The 24,632-nt window shown below is 44.2% G+C and overlaps 1 protein-coding gene across 1 annotated transcript; it reads right to left on the bottom strand.

The window, feature by feature from the left end:
* Positions 1-1,401: 1,401 nt before the first annotated feature.
* Positions 1,402-19,405, bottom strand: LOC121081926 (heat shock factor protein 5-like). The gene is made up of 7 exons (XM_040581279.1): positions 19,174-19,405; positions 18,567-18,828; positions 18,257-18,450; positions 15,120-15,494; positions 11,802-11,899; positions 6,280-6,798; positions 1,402-1,599 (listed from the first exon to the last, which is right to left on the bottom strand). The coding sequence occupies exons 1-7, from the start codon at positions 19,403-19,405 to the stop codon at positions 1,402-1,404; spliced, it is 1,878 nt and encodes a 625-aa protein (XP_040437213.1).
* Between the last annotated feature and the right edge of the window lie 5,227 nt (positions 19,406-24,632).

Raw genomic sequence — 24,632 nt, 5'->3', positions numbered from 1 at the left:
GCAAGTTGCCAAGAAACACCTGGAAATCATCGTGATGCATTTTAACACAGAGAGATTAAAAAAGAAGTTGTTTCCAAAGTCTCACAGAGGACAGGAGGTGCTGACAGACAAAGGTGTAGTCAGAGCAGCAGAAGTCAGCTTGCACTTGAGCCTGCCTGCTTCAGGCTTACAGCTGACATGCAGCCGACAGGCTACGCCAGCTTGGAGGCTTCTATCACGCACCCAACTGACTTTGGGCTAGCTTGAGCCTGATCACGTTTGGCTCAGCTGTGCTGTCTATCTCTACCCTTAACACGCACACCAAGCCTCAAAGGTACAACCGTGGAGATGCAGGCCTGGATGACCGTCACATTTCCCAGAGAGCAGACTATGCCAATTGTTGCTAATTAGCGTTAGCATAACAGTGTTTCATCCCTGTGGAACAATCCCATGGGAATGCTTTCCAACATGTTCCTGTACATAACTTTACAACTGGCACGTTAAGCAGATGTTTTGCTTCAGATATGAAAGCTGAGAAGTTTGCTAGTTATCTGTGATACCAGGAAGTAATTGAACAAGAACTCTCGATTATGTGTTTTAAACAAAAATTGTCTTTTTTCAAGGTGGCATCCCACCTTTTTTCTCAGCTTCCTGACAGAAAGACTTTATTCCTTACTTAAATGTTTGAAACTGATGGGCATTATGAGCTGAACTATTAACTAGCATCATGATCTGGAATCTAGAAACTACCCTTTGAAGTGAGCAACAGCTCTTCAAACTCTACCATCGGCTCTTTGATGAACAGCTGTGAGGGAAACAGCCTCTTAGAGACTTGCAGGCTGAACCAAATTCCCCTCTAGAATGGATCCCAAGTACTTTTTGTGTCCTCTTATGTCTCTCTAATCTGTGAACATTTAGGTTTTCCCTTCAGTTACTAGATTTGTTAAGTTTTTAGCCTCAGATACTCTGCGGCTTGTTTTTCTCATGTGCTTCAGGACACTATCAGACTGGTACAATGTATTCAGTGATCTGAGACAAAGAGTTCAGACTTCTACACCAGCTTCATCAGTTCGGTGGTTTTTGCCCCTGGAACTTCCATAGTTACCTCATTACTCAGTGTTTCCTTCACAGCACTGTCGCCCTCCAGCAAACACATCTATGGACTTAATCTCAATATTGTGACATCCAGGTTTCTGGCACAACTCCCAGAACTTCAAGTTTTATTTACTTACGTAATTTATACCCTTTCCCACATCAGAGTAATTAGCATAAGTGTCTCTATTGAAGTGTGTTGGTAAGTACACTAAGAGGTTGTACAAGTTTAGTATTTTAACTGAAGGAACAATGAGGTACTTACACGGCAGACAACAAGTAAATTCTTCTACTCTCCCCTTTCTGTAATAGTTAGTTTCAGAGCAGCTGTCACCGCAATCTCTGAGAAAACGTAGAATCTTTCTTACCGAGAGAGTTGCCTGTGTCTGAACTGCGTCTTTTCCGGGAGAAAGATTTTACAGATGAATCTGTCTGTTCTACAGATTCGTTCACAGGCTCAGCTCCTGAAGTGAATTGTCTCTCTTCCGTCTCCGATGTCCTGGATTCACTTTTAACACTACTATTCTCCTTAAAAAAACACAACACAACAACAAAAGAAATAAAACCAAAGATCACTCAATGTTATCTTATAATAAAACTAATATAAAACCAATAAAACAAAATAAAAGCTATTCTCCACTGCAAAAGGGCATCTAACAGGTGGTGAACGCTGCCTAGACAGTTGACATAGTAAGTGTTTTTAACTCAGAATTAAGGTTGCTAAATTGAAACAACCTCTTACAAAACATCTTATTAAGCAAAATATGAGATCAGAAAACTAGAATACACAAAGTTAGGGTACATGTCCCCACAGTCTGAACTTTTCCCTCAGTTATTGAACTAGCTAGAAGAAATACAGGGGCACTCATTCTTACCAGCACGTGTAATAATAACAACAGACCTAGCTCAAACAACTTGACAGAGCTGTGTGATGCAGAACCACACATTTCTGGTTGGGAATCTCACCCCACCCCATCCAGTCGTTAAGACATTAAGTTATAACGTGTTGCTTGCTTTTTAGAGCCCTCTGCTGCTGCTCTACATGTATTTTGCAGGCAACCATTTGGCAAACTGGTACATTTCCATGATCATGTGGCAAAAACCTGTAGCTTAAAAAAAAAAAAAAAAGACGCCCAAACAACCAAGTTCTGTTTCATTTTCACTGAGGCAGTACAGGCCCAAAGTTAAGCACCTGGAATCTACCTTTAGACAGAAAAATTTTCACAGTATCACCTGTTCTAGAATAGTCATCTCTTCTGCAAATATCTTATCCATCAATAACCTAAAGATGAATGACTGCTTAGAGCCTGCAATGTTTCCTTCTATTAAGGGGAAAAAAAGCTTTTGAAAACCATTATGTGTGAGTTTACAGAAGACAAGAGGTCACACTTGGTAATAAGATAGTCTTTCCAAAAATCATGCTCACCACCTTGAGTCTGTCATTACTCAATGTTGAGTATATAACAGGCTATGTGTATACGTATCAATAGAAACACACATACATTGCTTGACAAAGTTGTATAATAACATTCAAAAAGGCCTGTGCAAATACAGTAATGGAGTACTCCAGGGAGAACTAGTTCCCTCCCACACACCTCCTGCACTTGCTGGATACCCATTTGACTCTTTTTTTCCTCTTTGAAATGTGCTGTCTGGATGTATTGCTTTAGTACTGTTAACAAGGCCACGTGAAAAACACGTGGCTAGCAGTGCCTTTTGTCTAATGCCTGAACCACAACCCCTTCCCAGGCACAAAAACAAAGAAGGAAGGCAGGCTGTAGGTCACTACCTTCACCAGCTAGAATCCAAGTCTCACGAGTGATGATGACTTCTCTATTCCTGGTGACATTTACATAATAGCAAGTTCTAGAAAAATTAGTGAGCAGCCTTCATCAAGTAGAGAGAGAAGGGAAGATTTCTCAGGTAAGCATTCTAAACTGGATATTCCACCAGACAACTGCTCTAGAAACAATTCTGCAAACTTCATTATTTAAAAAGAAAAGAATAATGAAAAGCAATACCAGGCAGGGGATGTAGAAACCAAATTGCAGTGTCTGATAAAGAAAAAACAAATAACATGCATATTGGGATCACCATTATTAAGAAACTGTTACTAGCCTACGTGGTGAAAGTAGTCTAGACACTCTAACTATCAGTTCTGCAAAGGACTTGGGGATGCTGCAGTGCCCAGTAAGGCTAACGACACCTTGGGCTACACCGGGACGAGCGTGGCCAGCAAACTGAGGAAATGTCATTCCCCCTCACTGGTGAACCTGTACTTCCAATGCTGTGTCCAATTTTAACCCTCACAGCTGCGTGTGTGGAAACTGAAGAGCAGTCATACTGCACAGCACCCCTTTCAGATTTCTTTTTATCACTGTGTTTACAGAATCTTACACACCAACTCTTCAGTAATCTAATGTAATAGGTAATAATACCATTTTCATCCTAACAGCATCAGCCTAGCCCACACAAGTCTGGTTCCCAAGCTATCCCTTTTTTTTAATTGTTTGGTCTTTTAAGCAAGCATGTTTCTGACCATGGATTCACCGCACCTGTGGACAGACCCTCCACTCAGGTCTAATACTTCTGCAACTTCAGAGTCTGAAACATTGTTTGGCAGAGAATCAAGCAAAGCTACCAAAGCTGACAGACGTGAAAGTTTTGCCTTTTCACTTCAGTTACTGAAAAACGCCAAAACTGTTGCATCTCACTACTTACACGACTTACGAGACACTGACTGGACTATACCTATACCCAGCTCGAACCATGATGGGAAGCTGAGGCACTAAAATTAGCAACTCGCATGAATGGGGTTTGCTGGATTAACCTTCCCCAAAGAAAGCAAGCGTTTCAGCCTTCACATAGGTATGCTGCCAAGGAGACTGAACGAAATCGGAGGCAAATTCCTCTTGATCAAGCATTACAGAAATGTTCTATTTCCACTTTAAGAAGAAAATAAAACATTTCTTAGGAGTAGGAGTGGAATAAGAGATGCCCATTGAAGGCCAAATTCTCTAGAAGTCTAGGACAGAAATTCACTGAGGCTGAGAGGACAACGCTGGATCTGAACTGTTGAATGTACTAACTCTTTTCATGTAAAGAGCTGCTCTTTAACTTGCTGTCTTTTAGGAAATCAGGAAAGCAGAATAAAGCAGGTTTCTACTAAACTGTTACTTCTATGAGGAAGACAGTTCAAGGCTCAGTGCTGGTCACAAGAGTAATTAAATGCTGGGAAATACTGTGAACGGAACAGAAAACAGAACAGTACCAGCTTGGTCAAAAGGTCCCGTATGCTAAAACCGACAGTTTCAAGGGCTGACTTCAGTCCACAGAGCAGAAACCCGAGATGAAGCACACGGTATCATCGCAAGTCTTCGGGCTGAAAGTAGCTGGAATGTGTAAGCAGGAATGCCCTGCTCTGTTTGCGCTCCTTGTTCTTGCTCTTCCCTACACATCAGGTTACAGCTGTTGTTTTGAGACTTGACGCTGGGCAAGACAAACCTTTGATCTGACCCAGCAGAGCTGTTCTGATGCTCTTGTATGAACAGTGGAGGAATTTGCTCCCCCTCTGCTTGTATAGAGAGGAATAGAGCGGTCTTCTGTGCACGTCCACTATTCTGTCATAAGCTTGCTCTAAAACACATGGTACCAACAGGCACTGAAAGCCTGAGTGCTTCCAGATTCAGGGATGAGGAAGAAAACTGTGCTGGAGCCTGATGTGAGGAGTACAGGCACAGAAGCCTCCTCTGGAGAGTTCTGCACCTGCCATGACCCCAGGCTCTGGACAAGCAGGGTGTTAAGTTAACCTTCCCTCTCCCGAGTTTGGGAGGAGGAGACTAGTTGAAGAGTAGTTCTAACAGAAACAGGGAATCTGTCAAACAAAACGCTGAACAGTCCCTGAATTGCTTTTCAATTGCTCAAAAAATGAGGCCAGTTATTTAACCAGTTACAGTCCAGGACCAACATCAGGATTCTCACAAATATACAAAACCTCCCTCCCAAACAACTACGTGGTTCGTGTGCTTAATTCCCCCAGTTCTTGACAAGGAAGTTTGGGTCACGGACTCCAAAGGCCTTCAACAAGGGACAACCTATCATTCTAAAAATGCAGTTCAAAAATTCTCAAAACTGACAACATTTAAAGTGCGGTCAACACTTAATATAATGAGTGGGCACCAATTAAGGAGTACTGCCAACTCTATGCACTAGCACAGGGATGTGCTCTTCCCTACACGGTACTGAGCAGAACAGTCTAGTCTAGGCTTGAGCTATGCAGAGGCTTGATCAGAATACGCATCCCTTTCTAGAAAGATACCCAAGAGGAAGATGACTAATCTTTATAACGCTGAAAGCAACAATGGGAGGTTTGCGCCAGCTGATGATTCCCAATCTAGAAACTTCAGTGAAGGCGTCAAGCTACCGACAGAACAATAAAACAGTAGCTTCAATGCACACACAAAAATGAGATTGAGTGCCTACATGCAAGGTAGGTCTCATGCAGCAGAAACAGATGCAGTCAATCTCCTGAGCTTACCTTGTTTTCAAAACAAAACAAAAAAAAAAAGCAGAGCACGCATTTGCTGCCTTAACAGAGTAACATCTAGAATGCCCCTCACCCCTCATGAGACTTACAATTTTACATACCGGGAAGATCAGGTACACCGAAGTACAATTACAACTTGTTGTACACCACAAAGTATAAACCAATGAAGATGCTTTATACCAGTCAAATGTCAATAAACTATACTTTCCACAGAAAACAGAACAACTATTTATCAGAAACAATCTAACCGTTTATCTAAATTTAAGCAAAAATCGGCCTCCAGCGGCAATTCTCAAAATACTCTTCTTTGTTGGAGATTAAAGATGGTATGTTACAACCTAAAAAAGCATCCACTTCATCACCACAAATACACCTGCACTACGCATGTTTCCCATGCAAATCAGTACCCTAACTCGGCCAACAGGCTGACACATGTCATGCTCATTAACACGGGAAACATGGGATACTTTTTCATTCCGTCTTCTTTTTTATATCTTGCTTTACCAAGCAAACCCTTCACTGTCCATTAACAGCTTAATTAAAGAAGCCTTCAGTTCTTAAGCAGGCAAGAATATTGAAAAGCTATCGGTCCAGACCCTAGCATTACTATGAAATATAGTTACCTCAAGAAAGATGTTGGTTTACCTCTCCTTACCCCTTACCTGCTCTGGACTGAACAATTCTTCCTCAAAAAACATGAGGGAGAACTCAGCTGGGCGGTGATCTGGTTCTTTGCTCCATTTTTCATCTGCTTCCTGTGTGGTCAGAAGTTCTTGTAGTATTTTAGCAGCAGCAGCAGTTTCTATAGACAGAGTGGTATCGGCAGCACAAAGAATGTCAGAAGGCTGTAATGGAGACAAATTCAGTGCTCCATCTGCTTCCACCAGAAATGATGTGTCTGAAGTTACAGGAGTGAGACATTCCAGCTGGCTTTCCTCAGTTGAAGAAGGTGTGTAACTATTAACAGGCAGTGCCTGATTTCCATTAAACTCCAGGATCGAATACTGGCTCTCTACAGGTGCCACTTCCACCTTTTCAGCTTTGCATGATGAACACACCTCAGCGGCAACCTGAAACGTGGCTTCAAGACTGACTTCTGCCTTCTTGTTTTCTTCAGATATATTACATAGCCAGTCAGACAGCATCAGTTCAGCTTCGTAAGATGACTGCATTGGAGGATTCTGGAAAAAGCAAAATGCAGTGAACTTTTGTATCAAAAAATTACCGTGACAGGATATGTATTGATTCTGTTTATCCATTTATCCAAAAGCTTGAAAGATTGTCCGTTATTCTCAGTTAAAATAGCAAGTTTAACCAGAAGAAAAAAGAAAAAAGCTACTGCTTTGTCTTGGTTTTCATTAACCACCTTACTCTTGGCACGTTTCCTTTCTTCTATTCATGGTCTATCCTGGAGAGAAGGTTACTTACTAGGAGCTGGTGTATGCCTGCAGATGCATTGTCTGCACACCCTTTGCACCGCGGGTGTTAAATATACCCAAGCACTCAAATCAGAGACTTCTGGTCTCAGTAGGACCTGTGGGGGTACACTAGAACCACCCTCTTCACGTGCCACATACGTAATAGAAAATGAGAGAGAAAATCCACCTGCCTTCAGTTCCTTCTAAAACTCAAGCATTCCTGTTGTTGTATAAAAAAATCAGTATAAACCACAACATTTTTAAGCAAAAGAGAAAGGTCCATATGCTGTAAATGTGCATATGGACAACACAACTTGAGGAACTCACCGCTTCTTAACCAATAATACCATTTTCCTCCTCAAGTGATTGTCCATAGGCACATCTACACAAGGGGTGCCCCCCAGGGATGCCCCAGTCCCAGGATGAGTGGGAGTTCAAATACCGATGAAAGGAAATACTGCAAAACTGCCCTGCCTGTCACAGCCCCACATCTGGACTCTCCGGTCATGACAGTGTCCCACAGAGGCACAACTCAAAGTCTGCATCAATCTGCATAAAAACCCGACAGAATTTCAGGTCAGAAACACTTCTTGTAGAACCTACAGAGACTCTACCTTTGCCATCACAGATCAGGTCTGAACACTACTAAAATTTTTCACTGTAATGACATCACAGGACGACAGGACACAATCAGCAATCCAGTGATGATTTTTTTAGTAGCATTCATATATATCGAGTAACCTTTAAAACAGAATGAAGACAATGAAAGAGTTTTTCCAAAGCAGCAAGTCCTACCCAAGTGAAATGATAGATGACATTTTAACAGCCAGTGTCTGTACTACTACTTCTGGAGGTGACTCAGTCAAAGGACACTAGAAGGGTCATTTCTTCTGACAAATACAAGTCATACAATGATGTTGAACAGAAACTCAGGTCTATTTAAAATACAGCCTTCTTTTGGAAGGGATCCAGTATGAAGGAGTAGTCCTTAGTGCCTGACTATCCTTAGACCTTTTAGCTGAGCTCATGGTTAATGAAAAGCTACTTCCAGAGACGAGTAAATTAGAGAACAGGAAGCTACAGGATCACCTACTAGGAAAGCCGTATCAGATCAAATGCCAGTGAAGGACTTGGTCTCTCCCTGACGGAGATACCACAAAGAGATAAGATCCTGTCTCCTGGGTGTGTGAAGGCAAGTCCTAGTGTGGATTCGTGTAGATGCGCCAGTTTGCAGATAGCCACAAACTGTGGAGGGTGGGGGGAAACGGAGGGGGAAATAAAACCTGGAATTTGAGAAATTTAGGTTGTTAAGCAAAATCTTTTCATTAAAGGCTAAGCCACCTTTATGTTTTTATGAGATAGGTTCAAACATTATTCCTCTCATTTGATTTTTTTTTCAGTTCTATTTTTTTAAAATGTTAATAAGGTGTTTCATTTCCGTTGCATTGCTTGTTTAGTGTCATAAGTAGTCAGGATTCTAAGTAAGATCTGGCTTACCGAACCGTCCAGGAATAAGATCATCCCTGCCAAAAACCAATGAACCAACCCACCCATACTGAATCTTTTTCTGCCTCTTCTTAGGGGACCTCAGCTTGAAGCTGTTACAGCACATATTGTCCTCTTGGATGCACTACAGGATCTCGTGTGTATTTCCAACAGGAGAAAGGGGCCACACAAAGGTACAATTTAAATCCTTTTAGTTCACCTGGAGAAGGATGGGGGGAGGCAGCAACAAAACAAGGAAAACCGATAAAAGATTGAGAAGTCAGGGCCTGAAAGACTAATAGCTTGCTGGTCATTCAAGCTCAAGAGGAAAAATGGTCTGACTTAGCAGAAGTGGTGAAAGAGAAGATGGGCATTTCACTTATAAGATTAGCGTAGCGTGTGCAGGAATTAAAGCACAACCACACCTTTTCAGGGACCGCTAGGACTACACAAATCTGGCTTGAGTGCTTGGGCAATCGGAATTAGTTCAGACTTGATTTCTTTTTGAAATAACATGGCTGATTATCATTCCTTATTACAAATAAAAGCAAACTACTTAGGACTGCTTTTAAGGTCAGAAAGTTCTTCTTTTTTCTTGCATGTTTATTTCTTCCCGTTACCTCTCGCTTCAGTTCCACAAGGAAATACCGACAGCTTAATAACCATGGTAATAGCAATAATCAAATGGCAGGGCTGCTATTAAAAAAAACAAAACGAGGTGGGGGCAGGAAAAAAAAAATTAAAAAATCGCTGAAATCCAATATGTAGCCTCAGTTCACATCTATGATAAAGCAGCGGGGAAGTATTGAGCTAATGGTTGTGAGCTGCCAGCACTGCTGTTGCAGAAGATAGCAGGAGGTCTCTCAAAAGACTCATTCCTACCCAAGGATACTGATTCATCACACTAATCCAAACCCCACTTAAGAGAACCCAAATGAAAAATGGGTAAGAAGTTGTACCTGAGCTCCCTGTTTTGTAACCAACCGTGATGAGAGTGTAATACAAACCTCCGAAACCCCGATTTCAGAAACCTGGTGAGATACACCACCATCAGCCACCATGTCTGGGTATAACCACCTATGTCCCCTTGCCATTCCACGCAGTAATTCTCTGTAGCTTTTTCTGGAGAGCAAACTGCAGCCAACCAACCAGTTAGTTACAGGCCTGGTCTGCCCATGTTCCAGTCAGGGTCACCTAACACTTTCAGCAGCTCAGGTGTGTACTGTACAAGCCCAGCAGCTGGCCTCCAAGACCCAGAAACTCCACCTGTCTTAAATCTCTCCTAAACTTAAGAGTGATGCTCTCTGCAAGACCCAGTAAGGAACAGCACAAGGTTTAGGCTTCCTTGTCCAAGAGTGCCCGCTTTTCCTTCTGAGACCACAAAGCACCGTCTGGATCCAACAGAAACGGGGCTGGTAACCAGCTTGCTGACTACTAGTGCGCTGATACGGTTCGCTGTCTTCGGGACTGGTCCAGCAGTTTCGTATAGGCTTTGCCACTCCTACCTAGCAGCACACAGTGTGACCAAACAGCCTAAAACGCCCCGCAAACCACGCTTCAACAGCATCGCACTGAATTCCTGCAACTGGTAGACGGTATTGAGTGGAACGATAGGAAATATACCACGCAATAGTTCTATTTTTTGTGAAGAACAATAAAAATGCTTAGTCAGCCAGGGCTGATGAATTTTATCGCTTTTGAGGATTTGTGCAAGTGATTACTGATGGATGATCAATACACCAGCAGGGCAGGATGCTCAATACTGCAGCTTGCCACATCCCCCAGCAGAAGTCTGGGGAAGTATATGCCCCAGAACACACAAAAGGCAAACTGATTATTCCCCACAGCTCAGCAAGAACCGCAGGCAAACTGCTGTCTTCTGTACCACCTGCACAGCCTGTCACCATGTTCCAGGAGAAATGACCTATGCTATGCTAAGACTCAGAAATCTCTAGAAGTCCCGTTGATCCACGCGGTACGATAGTTGTGTTACCCTGCTCAGAGACAGCCGGTTACTGACCTGGTGGAACTGATACAGGGCACTGCTCGCCTTTGGCCTTCTCACGCAGAGGATCGCCTTCCCGCAGTCTGCCCAGATGCTCAGCAGCTTTTTGCTGGGGGTTTCCAGGAAACAAAGCAACCACTAGCAAGTGGCCTAAAGCTCTTCTGACTCCACACACTGCCCATGGACTTGCTTCTCCAAACAACTGATTTTTACTAGACCCTTTGGACACTGTATATTATCCTTCAATCTAGCCACAACACCACCTTTGACAACTCCTTTGGAATGATTTACTATCCCATGGATCTCGGCCTTCTGAGATAAGCTATTTAATTGTGACTGCCCATCGCTCAGACGGATCCTCATGTCCTGGATGAAAAAAGCAGCTCACAATCAAAGTGAGAGGACAAAGATGCACTGTGCGAAAAATAAATACAATATCGACGGCATGACTGGCTGTTGGCTATTTATAGCCTTACACTAACGTGTTATCCTGGCCATAACCTGCCCATCTTGGATAAGCTTATTTTTTAAAAGAAGTCACGAATAAAAGAGAAAGGTTGATATTTGCAAGACAGGAAACTGGATGATCAAGGTTGGGTAGGTCAACCCTTTTTCAACACGCATAAGCATAACTTGCTTCACTTGTCCTCTGTGAGGGGAAAAAAGTATATGCGTTATGCTGTAATAAAAAAGGAAGCTCTTGCATTTTGACTTCAGATCTTCTGATATCTGATAAGCCAGGCCCTCCAAATAAGGTGCAGTTTCCACTAGAATTACATAACGCATTTTACAGGAAGCACTGGAGTTATCTTTAATAAGAGATCTCCGAGGTGGGGCCCATTCCAAAAAGTCACCTTAGTTTTTCTCGTTCATCAAATCAAACTCAGGACTGCAGGAAACTATCTGAGACAAAGAAGTGGAGCTGCTTCTCAGTATTTTCATAATATTAAAGAATCTCTTTTTGTCCAGGCAAGAACATTCTTCAAATACAAATGCAGGCTCATTAACTAAAAGTGATTCTGGTGAAGTCAAGCAAAAACACTCCACTGATGAGGACACCCACTATGCTGCTACCCTGAAACCTAACCTGAATTACAAAGCTACCCGTTTAACATTCAGTGGTTCTTTGAAATAGGTATTTGTAAACCACATCACTTTCACTTTATCAAGCAGATCCATTTTCAAATTTATATCCTTAATTTCACAAGTGTATAAACCTGCAGTTCATTCATACAGTCTCCTTCGCTTTCACCTCCTTTCAGTAGGCTACGCTCACCTGGACAAAGCTGTCGTGGGTGCAAGCTGAAGCAGCAGGACCAGCACAGCCAGCCAGAGGATCTGTGTGGGCTGCTGCTGAACAGCTCTGTGGTGTGGCTGCAAGAATTCAAACACAGCTATCAGACTGCCGGAACTTGTGTCTGGTGTGCAGAGTTCTATTGCTTACTTTGATTAAACATTTCAATAATCACACAGTAAACGAAATTCCAGAAATTGTTACCTCCCAAGTCATTTTAAGACCAATTTCTTAATCTTAAAAATATTTAAGATATGTATAAATACATTAAAAATATATATTGTAAAATTGGTAACACACACACATACATACATGCAGAAACTTCATAATCAGAGTCTTTTGTGTCTTAGTATCACCTCTCTGATTTGGCTGCTTGAGTTTCTTGTCACAATACACCACAGAAAGCGTATTCACATAGCTGAGCCTAGGTGTTCATACACACTTGTAACCATGTGAATTTTAAGACTTACAAAGAAAATGAGTTATCTTAACCAAGAGTGTATCATTCCGAAGAATATCATGACTACTCCTAAACTACCACTCACCAGAAAGGTCTTCTTATGTAAATGAACCCTACAGGCACAGATGCATTCAAAAGGCACGACTGGACTTGCACTGTCAGGTGGCACCAATAACTAATATTTCTCACATGGTCTCCATGACTGATTTTTCATTATTAGACACTCTCAGATAATAAAGCTTCAACGCATTTCCTTGACGCGATTCTACTACTGTCAAAGGTTTTGCAGATAGTTGAAAGTAAACAGAACTAAATCCTTAAACTAATTATGGTCTAAGGCTAGTGGGGAAAAAAAGACTTAGATGAGCATATTTTATGTTACTGACTTTTCAATAAGAATCATAATGAAAAACCAGGGAAATCTTTTTGTCACGGAAGTTAACAAACAAGTTTGAATACACACTAAAAGAAATCTTTTGACAAAGTTCTACTTCGATTTCATTTAATGGGACTTCAAAAGTGAAATGAATAGAGTCAAGCATAAGATTGAACATATATTCTTTAGTTCTCTCACTTACTAAATACGTATCTTAAGGTTAACTATCACTTTCCAAACAAACTAATCTTGCTGCTGTGCTCTCATGATGAAGGAAACCAGACTTTTTCATGTGGACATTTGAAAAAACACGCTTTCAGCATTCTGTATATTATAATATATAGAAGAAAGGATAGTGGAGAGATTAAGAGATACACAGGCACAGAAGTAAAACCACTGAGACAGTCCTAGAGTGACAGTGAAAATTAAAAGATTTATCATACTCCAGTGAAATGTCACTTACACTCTCAGAAACGCTAATTAATTCACTGGAGGTTTCAAACGCCTCAGGTTCCCTAAGTTTCTGTATTTTAGTTTTGATTACACCTTGCAAAATTTGGTATGTTTTCACTGCGTTCTCACACCCACCTCCCACCCCAGAAGATTCTACCTGAGCCACACAGCCAAGTTGTCCTTTAAACTTAAAGCAAAAGGAGCGTCATCCAGTGAGAGAGATCTCCATATTCATGTCTAAATCTACGCTGGTCTCCCTCAGCTCCCCTGCAGGCAGTACTTCAAAACAGGCACTTCCAGGACACCAGTAATCTTACCCCCAAGACAAACTCTAAACCGAGCTACGTGAATCGCACCCGAGACGCCCCTTTCCTTCCCTTGACTACGGGAGAGGGCTGGGGCCTTAGCTGAGACAGAGACAACTACAATTCATCATGATGAGTTTCAGCCTATGCTCTGTACCAATAGAGACGCAAAGCAGGGACCACCTCCCACCTTAATGAAGCAAGTATTCTGGATGAGGCTTGGAGCTACCTGGTCTAATAGAAGGTGTCCCTGCCCACGGCAGGGGGGTGGGAACTTGCTGATCTTTAAGGCCCCTTCCAACCCAAACCATTCTATGATTCTCAGGACACCTGCTCCTGGGAGAAGACTTAATAGTTAGCAGCTGGTAAGGCAGGCTCCACACTCTGGCCACCACAGTAATCTCTGCATAAGGAGCACGTGGCAGGAGTTGCCTGTCTCTTAAACATTTAAGTGTGTCTACAAGAAATGCCCAGCTCCTCAGAACCCTTCCTTGACAAAAATGACGTTACGGGAGCTGTTGATTATTGTCTGAAATGTTCTCAGCAGAGGTCTCAGAAGAGATGCACAAAAGATTTAATGATTTCACTGTGCAGGATTTCTAAACAGGGATAGATAGCTGTCTTTGTGAAGGTGCGGCTGCCAAAGGAGGAGCAGGCAGAAGGAAAGAATAATAACTGAGCTTTAGTTTGTTCAAGGCAAGAGTCACTGTTCTGAATTTCAGAAGTTTTAGGGAAATTAAAAAAAACACCACAAACCCACAACAAATACACCACCACTCCCCAGAAAATACCCTATCATGTGATTTTTCCCATTCAAGGTAAGGGCAAGGAAAAGAACAGTAATTTGCTTCAACTCCTCTTCTGAAGAATAAAAACACTTCAGTGAGACTGATTTATTTTGTAATTGAGTGATTAAGTGAGACTGACAATTGTGGCAGAAATAATTTAGAAAAAAGAAAGGAGCCAAGACTTTTGTACTTTCTAGTCTTCAGTGCATCAAAAAATACAACATAAAGAAGCTAAGCAAGAAAAAAAATTTAGATACAAAAACAGTATGAGCAGAATGAAATATTCTACACCAGGAGTCCTCAAACTACGGCCCACGGGCCGGATATGGCCCCCCAGGGTCCTCAATCCAGCCCCCCGTATTTACAGAACCCCCACACCACCCCCCCTGCCGGGGGTTGGAGGGGGAAACCAAGCAGCTGTAGATGACTTCCTGCCATCTAATCCGCACACCGGCCCCCTGTTTAAAAAGTTTGAGGACCCTGTTCTGCACAATACTTTTGACTGATCTTTGAATTTAAAACCTTAACCTGGAAAAACATGAGACCAAGGCCTACGATACTACTTCTTAACAAGGTCTCAGTGCTTTAATATCATTGTCCAAGTTTTGCTTAATTAAAAAAAACAAAAATGAAAGTTAGCTTCACACCGACTAGTTTTGGACAAATGTTCTTCTCCTCGCCCTTTCACCTCAACAGAAAGGCTATCCAGAAAATCACCAGGGGACACACAAAATCTGGAGGAAGGACACGAATATCAAACAGAAACTCCTTTTGCTTTAGGTCCATCTTCCTTTTAGACTTGACACTTTCTAATTCTCACTTGAGATATACACATGGCGGAGTATTGTAGAAAAATATTTGAAAGTCTCACTTTAAAATCTATTTTTGAAAAGCAAATGCAGAAATTTTTTTTCATACCTCTTGGATAGCAGGCTTGTGAGTACGGCACTGAAGATGCAGAGCTGCTGCAATTTGCAATGGATGTGGCAACGCTTTGGGTCCCTTGCTGAAGTGGCGGAAGAGAAGCCACAGGCTGGAGTGTGTACGTGGCTCCTGTTGGAAGTGTCTGGAGTACAGGAAAGGCAGCCCCTTTATCTGGAAAAGCTGGGGAAGCCCCTTGCCCTGGCAGCAACCCAAGTGGTCCCTGCTGGATCCAAGTGGAAGGGACTGGAGTCGCATCTAATCTTTGTGCTGGTAAAGTGCTGGGGGCTTGGCACGAGGTTGCCATGTCGGAGTAAGGAGAGAAAACACCTTGACCATAAAGTTGATGAAACTGTCCTACAGTCAGCAGTCCTGCAGTGGGTACAAAATAAAGCGAAACAAGTGTTAAGGAAAGGAGTTTTCACAGGCAAAGAAAGGCAATATGAGGAGCCAAGGCTCTACAACATGATTTGGGAAGACGACCTCTGCTCCAGCATACTTAATCCAGAAAGGAGACTGTACTCTTAGACCCGAGCATGCAGTAACTGCTGTGTGGCACACGAGCGAAGCGCCAACACAGAGGTGTCTGCGTAGCATTCAATCTCCTTAAACTGGCAGTAACGAGTTACCTATATTTAGAAATGTGCTATAAATCAAAATGTGTAGTAACTTACTAAACCAAACAAAAGCAATTTTGAAAGTACGGTGTGTTAAATCAGACAATACATTCTAAAAAAGGGACATCATAAAGCAAGATTTGACCAAACTCCACTACTGACAGCTCACAAACAGCTAAGGGAAGGGCAATGTCAAAATCCTCCAAAGGACTTTGCAAGTACTTTAGGACAAGTCATTTATTTGGTCAAGAAAAAAATTTCAAAGCCAATTTTTTTCGCAGTCAGCTCAACTAGTTCAGTGCAGATTAAAATATCCCAGACTTTGCCATTTTGTTATTTCCTAGATAGTCCTTTTATTCTTCTCTATTATTTTATAGTTTCCTCTCTCAGACAGTTACTGTTTCATGAAATGGTATTTGCTTTTATACCATGACAGCTCAATTTCTGTTTCGGTGACTTTGTGGAAACACTGACAGTAACACCGCAAACGCCTGTGCTCATTGATTTCTGCAAGAACTACTGCATTTGTGACTCCCCTGCAGGATTGCATTTAGCCATGAGAATTACGAGTTTCAGGACGGTTCACGTCAATAGGATTGATCTAGAAGCCAGGCTTTCTCAGACCTGTAGTTTCCAATTCTCACTCAAAAGGACTTTTTTTTAAAAATAGCCTCACATTTACCTCTTGCACTCCTCTGATGAAAACTAATTCAAGAAATCACTAACATACAGTCATTATTCTGCAAGTTCACATTTAATCATTAAGAATCACTAAATAAATACCAGCTGACCCTGAAGATTTGCTAAGACTTAACGTATAGGACTGTTTATTTCCTGTTCAGTACTTTCACCATTTATAAACAGAGAAGGAGCAGGGGTATGAAAATTCTTTTGTTTATATTTTACCTTTGGATAGGGACATGAAGATTATCTAGTTCTAACACGTAAACAAGACACCACGGGATGCCAAGTTACCAACCTCCAGTTGCTGTCCAGGAATTGTTCCTGAATGTTTAACAGAGCGTTACACCCTGCAAGACACTGGGAACAGACGTGCCCCTAAACAGTCAGTACAGAGCGCACAGTGCATTGTCAGCCTGTCAGAACTTGACTGCATAGAAACCCCAATGTTTTCCTTGTTCTGTCTTTCTAGAAAATGAGACTCCTAGAGCAAAAACTCTGAAACTGCAGCCATAAAAACAGAGGACAAAAAATGAAAGAGTCATCTCTTTCTCATAATTTCCTTTACCAATGGTCTGCATTACATCAGACAAACCACATGTCACTGAAGTCTGCAATGACTCACCTTAGCCTTAACAAGGTTAACATCAAATCATTAGTTTAAATGCTTCCTAGCCTCCCTACTGAAATAAGTTCCATCCCTTCTCAGATGCTTCATTTTGTCTTCTTGGTATTGCACGTGCAGTTCCACACGCATCATGGAAAACACCACTTGAATTAGATGACAGTTCCTACCCTGACACAGTAACCAAGAGTATGGGGATACCCTACTCTGCTCTAAACGCCAGCCGGTGCTGCAGAGAGCAGTACCGTCAACTGCTTCTCCCCTTCTCCCGGTCGCAGTCCTGCCGCTTCTCCTACACCGCGCCTTACAGCTCTGCACCCATGGGGTGCATCACCCGAGTCCAAGAGCCAGCCACAAATAGGCTATTAAAGTCTTCTCCGATCACTGCGCTGAACCAACACGCTGCTGTATCAGCGGCAAGGAAGATGACAGTTAACATGCCACCAAGGGAATGGGAAGCCGGAGTGCTCTTCTGGCAGCAGCCCAAGAGCACTGCAAAGCAAGATATTCACATCTTCCTTACACAGCGCCAACTACAAAGCTTTAGGGCCGATACAAATTTTGTGGAATAATCCTGAGGGCTCACACTTGTCTTGGGAAAACTCGGATCCTCTCAAAGAGGGTTAGAAAGAAAGAAAACACGTTCTAGGGCTTTTCAGCAGTATTATTTTCTAATTAGCTCTCACCTACTCATTCAATCCCTTTTAAAAACTACGTAGCTTGTGAATTCTTTTTCAGGAGACAACTGACAAAAATCTTACTACCAGGTCTTGTCTCCTTTGCACAAAACTAACAGGATGCTCTAGTTACCACTTCACATGACTCACTGTTTCACACACATTTAATGACAGCTTATTAAGCATCCCTACTGATGGGCATCCTTACTGACGGGCAAGAAGCAGTAACGTGCATCTGGTAGAGCTGTGCCAGCTCCAGAGATCGAGCAAGGGTGTTCTTAGTGTAGTACGCAACAGAGACTGTACTGTAGTCTACAGGCAGCCTGAAATACATGTGAACCATGCTACTCATGCTTACTGGCAGCAGATCTACCTGCATAAACAACAACAGCTTCCCTACACCAGGTGAACTGAGATGCCACCGGCAAGGACAGGTAACCCTTCTCCCTCAGGAGAGCGTTGATTTTCAAATCCCATGCCACCCAGCACTTCTCAAAAACCCACCAAGACCCCACATGGCCCACTCCGACTCACCAGGCCTGTTGGCATTGCTGAGCGTCGAGGGCGGAGGCAGCGGCTGCCCGTTCAGCGGCGTGCCGAGCAAGCGCTGGAAGCGGTTGGGTGGGCAGCTGGTCACAGCCAGGCCCGCTGCCATCTTCGCCGTGTTGCCCTTCGTCAGGCGCTTCAGGTGGACGAGGAGGTCGGGGCGGTCGCGGCGAAAGTGGGGGCTGCGGAAGTGATGCAGGGGCCCGGTGCAGTTGCCACCGTTGCCTTGTCCACCCTCTGGGCCCGGCCCAGGCCCGGGCCCGGGCCCCACCACACTGCTCCCCGGCAACATCCCCACCTTGCGGAAGCCATAGAGAGACTGAGCTGCCGGATGAAGCTGCTGAAGTTCTTGGTCTTGAAGAAACCGGCGGCTGCCGCTGCCCCGTCGCCACCCGGCTGCGCGGCGACGGCCGGCCCGGCGCCCAGCAGCTCGCACCCAAAGAGCGGCTGGTTGATGAGCAGCCCCTGGCCGGAGGCACCCAGCGAACGGAGCGGCAGCGCGGGCTGCTGACCAGCCGCCACAGTCTGGCGGGGAAGGTGTCGGCACTGACGGGGACGGGCTGCTGCGACGCGTCCGTGTCGGTAGGTGGCACCAACGCCGCGCTCAACCGCCGCCCGCGCGGCCTCCGCTTCCCCCGCCACGCGCCGAACGGCACGTGCCCCGCCTGCGAGGCGCTGCCCGCCGCGCGCGGCCCCCGGCCCTCAGCCCCGCCGCGGCGCTGGTCCGCGCAGCGCCCCGGTCCCTCGGCACGGCACGGCCGCAGCCCGGCCCGCCCTCGGCCCCGCCATCCCCCGCGGCCCCGCCATCCCCCTCGGCCCCGCCATCCCCTCAGCTCCCCAAGTCCTCTCAGCCGGGCCACGTCCCTCAGCCCCCCCATCCCCCTCCGCCCCGCCGGTCCCCTCACCCCGCCGGCCCCTCAGCTCCGCTGCCACCAGCATCTCCCGTAGCTTCTGTGAGCGACCGGGCGGCTGAGGCCTGGGGCTGAAAGCTGCCGCTCGGGGTGGCCCCGCTGCCAGCCCAGAGCCGTCCCGGGAGTAGCCTGGAGGTCCTTGAACCACGGCGCGGGTGGGCGCCGGGCCGTGGAAAGCGGCTGCAGGCGGGGCAGAGCGGGGAACACGCGCTCCGCGGCCCCGCATCCCGCCATGGCTGCCCGGCGCCCCGGGGCGGCGCGCGGGAAAGGGGGCGGGGCCGCAGCGCCACGTGACACAACATCGAATCCCGGGGGGGGGCGGGGCGGGGGCGGGTTCTGCCGAGCAGCCGGACCTGCCCGGGCCGCCGCGGCTGCCGCGGGGTGCGGGCGGCGGGGACGGAGGGGGCGGAGTGGGTGCAGGCGGCGGGGGTGGGGAGCTGCTCCATGTGCCGGGGGCACCCCGGGCTGGTGCGTACCCCGCCGGGAGGAATGCAGCCGGCAGAGCAGGTGTTGCAAAGTGTCGGCTTGAAAACCACTGGCAGTTCACAAAAGGAAAAGCAAATTTATAAAGAGTGCAGAGGAACACGGAACAAATCGGGAATTGTGTCACATTCGCCCTAAACCCACCCCAGACCTGTGCAGCTCTGATCCCCACGCCAGAACAGATCAGGTGGAGTTAAAATGGGGCAGAGAAAATCAGCAGCGAGGATAAGAACTAGCTTCAGCGGAAGGAAATACTGAAGAAGGAATCTTCAGAGGGGCAGTTATTGTATAAAAAGATAGGTAGTAAAGTTGTAGTTAGTGTAAAGGAGGCAAGCGTCGTAATAATGGAGGATTTCAAACAGGAGAAATCAAATCACAGAGAAACCGGGGAACTGATTGCCACAGGATGTTTTGGGTACCATAATGTTACTTGGCTAAGGGAGGGTGTTGGGGGGGTGCGTGTGTGTGAAGAAAAGAGAGAGGAAAAAAGAACAAGATTAGCTACATTCACAAAGACTAGAACTCTTAAAGCGGCACCTTTGTCACTGCGAGTGCTTGCACTGTGCGCTGGCACAGCTCTGAGGCGGTGCCTGAGCTGCACTGGCGCAGATCTGCCCTCTTCTCAGCCTTGTGCTGTCAGCTGTGACTGCAGGCAGACTGCAGGAACCCGCAGAACCATCCTTACCGCTGCAGAACAGGAATCTGCTATGAACCAACAGGCAAAGAAGAGCAGGGAGCCAGGGAAGGAAGAGTGCGGTGATCTCTCTCTCTGCTTGCATCTTGCCCACAGGTCACCAGCAGTGGCAGAAGAAAATGACATTCCTCTGTCTTGGCTGCCCTCAAAGCAAGACAGTGAGAAGACTGAGCACCTGTGTGTTTTGTGAGCTCAAATATATTATCTTGACCTCAAATATATTATCTTGGAGTTGTCGTAAGATTTCTTAGCAAGAAGGTACAAACCCAAACCTCTTCTTTAACTAAAGTCGTCCTTATTGCTTTGGTTTACAGCACAGCCCCTAACCACCAAGGCAAGTAAAAGCGCAGTAACTTCCAGAAAGGGGGCAAAATTGAATAAACTGATGGGAAACTGTTCCTACTTTTAAACTGGAAGTAATATCCCTCTGCTCTTCTGCATAGCTGAAGTGAGGAAAATGATGTTTGGGTGGGGTTGCTAACAGAGTTTCACACTTCAAATTAAACCAGAAGCAGAAATTTTGTCAATGTTGTCATCAAAGCTGAAATCCAGCACCACAGAAGGATGCTGCTTTACCCAAGGAATTAATGGCCTACAATTCTAGTAAGCCCATGCTGTCATCTTCTCAAGAGGCTTTGCATTTTTTCCCCCCTCTGTAATAATTTATTCAGAATTACGTTGCTCAGTGTAAACAGCCAAAACTTAAGTAAAGCAAATCTGAAAAATCCAGAAAAATGTCCACAAAGAAATGCTTCTCGGCATTCTTGAGGTTGCCTTTTGCATTACTTCAGTGAAATGAATTTGGGTTTCTTTCTCCCTGTGCAGCAAGAGTGCCAGAAGACCATGACTACCTGATGGTGGGACAGGTGAGGTTTTTAGTGTATCATCCGTAAATCAGGGCAGAGCCAGCAATACGTCGTCCATAACTGAAATGCAGAGCATGATTCCCTAAAACTAACACACAGAAACAGCGGTCCCTTTCGTACCACTGGCCATTCTTGACTTCAGCCGCAAGAGTGGGTTCATTTGCCACTTCTTGGTCAGTGGGTTAAATTTGGTCCTGAGGGCTTTAATTGTTACTTTACTGTCAAAGATTGTTATTAGCCAAAGGTGATGGGAGCTGCAAGAATAAATAGCTTATTACTAATTTGTGTCATTGACATATGGACTCAGTGCTTTCCTTCTTTTTCACCCATGTGAACTCAAATTGCTGTTAGCCCGCACGCCCCTATTTGCCATGTACCATGGCAGTTACTCTCTGGTGTCTGCCTCTCTCACAGCTGTGCCTTTCTCTGCAGCTAGCTTTCTTCCTCCTTCCCTGCTGCGGGACACCAGCGATGTGTCCATTGTACAGACGAGAAGGTGGGCCTTTGCCAGAAATTCATAATCCTCTTCTGCCAGTGCTTAACCTCCATTCCAACCCTTTGTAATAACCTCCTGGGTTTCTACATTTCCCTTGCTTATACATCTATATATAGTACAAAAACCCCCTACCAACTTAACGATGTAGATTACACATTTTGCAAACTGATTCTGCAGAGCTGAACAAAAATGTTATTGTTAGCTTGTCTACTGTATGTCAGGGCAAGGACAGCTGCATTTCCATGCAGTGTGCTGACCCTGACTACCATCCAAGGACATACCACTGTTAGTAAAGGCAGCACTTAATCCCTGGAAGGTTTTACCAGGTTAAGTGGAGGATTTTTCATCACTTGGAAAATGTAAATCAATGTGTGCTTTTGTTCAGCTACCAGTTAGTTGAGGAAGTGACCAGTTTACGTTATCAAGCCTGTAATTTGCAGAAGGCCAGACATGCTACGTACAGTCACCCTTCCTGGGCTGAAAATGTCCACCTCTAAATGCATAAGAGGAATGTACATATATAATACAAAGCTGGAAAATAACTGTTCTTACCATGATTATAGGCATGTTAGATTTGTGAGTGGTAAGAAGTGTTGCTGTAATTATTTTCAGTTTTGTTAGGAAGATAACAAAGAACCGTTGAGAAACATTCCCTAGAGAATTAACATTTTGGAAGAAACAATTTTTTTCTAGCTAAAGAAATAATTAGCTAGTACAGAAGGATGGGTATTATTTTCTTATTGAATGTATAGCAGCACAAATCTTTGAGCTCCAGACCTCTTGTAACGCAGCTAAGACAGAGTCTCATACTACTACATTTTAATTTGTTCTGAATCAACATAAGTAAACATTGAGTATTTCTATCCATTTCATCTTATTTAGGAAGGAAAGAAGGACCTAGATGCTTTGCTAATAAGTCAGATAAGATTAAACTCAAAACTGTTTTCAGATCTGACAAATTTTGGCAAATAATCTCTATTTTTAATTAGGGATGGGATTAGGTCCGGAAGCACAAGCACAGTACCAGACAACCAACTTTCCTACTCAGCTGACTCATCTGAAACTATGGAACATGACAATTTTAGAACAGAAGCCTAAGAACATATCATCAGCCCATTTTTCTCAGTTCTGTTTTAAGTGATCTTTGAGAAGCATAGTTAACCTCTTTCATGTGTTAATACCGTACTAAATTGCCTTATTGCTTTGTGATGCAGAGAAACTTTGGTGTTGATTTCTCTGATTCGTTTCAAGAATGTTTTTTTCTTGTAAGCTTGAAAAAAGAATATTCCACTGAAATAAGTTGATTGCAAGGAGTTTCAGTAATTGAATCCCTAGATAGTTGTCTTTATGCTGGGAGGTTTTGTCCCACTTCTAATGGATTTTCAATGCTGAAACAGTTTCATTTAAAACTGTTGCCATAAAACATGTTAGAATTTTCTAATTTTGTTGCAGGATTTTTTTTCCCCCGAAACCTTTTTAAAAGCTGAGGTTGAAGATAATATTATTACACTAAGAAATACTGTAAAATATATTCTGAGAAATTAGAAAGATTTCTACAAGATAGACCTGTTAAGACTATCATGCTGTCAGTCTGTTGCGGAGTGTTCACCAGTACTAAAATGACTGCATTTAAATACTATTATAAGTTACTGGGGTGTTTTTTCAGTGGGAAGAAAAATCCTTTGTGACCAAAATGTAAACCAAAGACCTATCTTCCACAAAGTTCAGAAGTCTGTGGCTATCCAACTGCACAGCAGTTCTGTCATCAGAGCAGCTTACCTAAACTCACCACCTGTTAAAGGGGGATGATGAACTTCTTGCTTCCTTTAATTGCACCCTCTATAAAACCGGTTTCATTTCACTCCCTGCTGTTCCCTGGTGTGGGGTCAGCAGGATGCAGACAGCACCCTTCTGTGCTGTGAATTGGGGTCTGATGGGTGAGCAGTCTGCGGGGGTAGGGTGGGGGGGCAGGAAGGGTACCGAGGTGACACCCCCCAAGCCCAGGGCACACTCGCTCCAAGGACAGGCAGCCCCCCTAAGTCAGCATTTGAGAACCAGAAGATGCTGGTGAGGGCTCCCAGCACAGGGCTCTACTCCATTGTCTGTGGAGGAAAGAGGGTTGATGACTTTGATGTTTATCAAGACGAGTGCTCTATAAATTCATGCTCCCAAAAATTCATGTACTACTATCGTGATTTTGGGGTGCAGAGTGCAGGAATTTGGTTGGTGGTCCTAATCCACCAAGCTAATGCAGCTTCATAAGATCCTATCTGTCAGCTGAGCTACGGTAGCAACAGGTGTGCTCTGGTCAGCCTGAGTTGCAAAGCAGTTTGGCTAGATAAGCATCTTCTGATACAAAAAGTTTTAAGGGTAGGACAAGCCTTACATGACTGTTTCTTGTAATTATTCATTCACACAGATCATTTTTTTGACATACTTTGGAAAAATTTTGAAGTGTTCCCAAGATGTAGGACAAGTGGCTGGATCGTAAGAGCATAGGTATTTCAGATCCAGGTGGGTAAATATCTGAACTACCTCAGGCAAGATAAACCCAAAGTTTTGTTCCTCACAAACCAATCACAGAAATGAAAAATTACCATTCTTGTAATAAGACAATATGTAAAATGATAAACAAAATATGACAATAGGGAAGTCAGTGGCTTTGTTACATACTCTCATAATCTGGCCCTTAAAAGCTATCTCCTGGCTACATCACTGTTGCAGTGAAATTCATTGTTCTCTTTACACATCTTTGAAACTCTCATGTATCAATGACCATAAGATCAGAGTATGATCATCTTCAAGGAAGAGTTGGTAGCTCACTCTTCGCCAGGGTTGTAGAATGACCAAATCTGGACTTCTGCACACATTGTCAGGAATTTTGTCTGATTTTCTATTTTGAGGGATGTCGGGT

The sequence above is a fragment of the Falco naumanni genome, assembly GCF_017639655.2.
Source record: "Falco naumanni isolate bFalNau1 chromosome 21 unlocalized genomic scaffold, bFalNau1.pat SUPER_21_unloc_1, whole genome shotgun sequence".
In the NCBI taxonomy this organism is placed as follows: Eukaryota; Metazoa; Chordata; class Aves; order Falconiformes; family Falconidae; genus Falco; species Falco naumanni.
The sequence above is the reverse complement of the archived record's forward strand: the minus strand, read 5'-3'. Positions and strand labels throughout refer to the sequence as shown.

What these genes read in the sequence shown, in the direction of transcription:
- LOC121081926 (XM_040581279.1), bottom strand. Translation starts at nt 19,405, where the DNA reads ATGCGGGGCCGCGGAGCGCGTGTTCCCCGCTCTGCCCCGCCTGCAGCC. An exon ending in CAGCAATGCCAACAGGCCTG is followed by an intron (nt 15,495 to 18,256) that starts GTGAGTCGGAGT and finishes TACCCACTGCAG; the next exon opens with GACTGCTGACTGTAGGACAG. An exon ending in AATTGTTCAGTCCAGAGCAG is followed by an intron (nt 1,600 to 6,279) that starts GTAAGGGGTAAG and finishes TGTTTTTTTAAG; the next exon opens with GAGAATAGTAGTGTTAAAAG.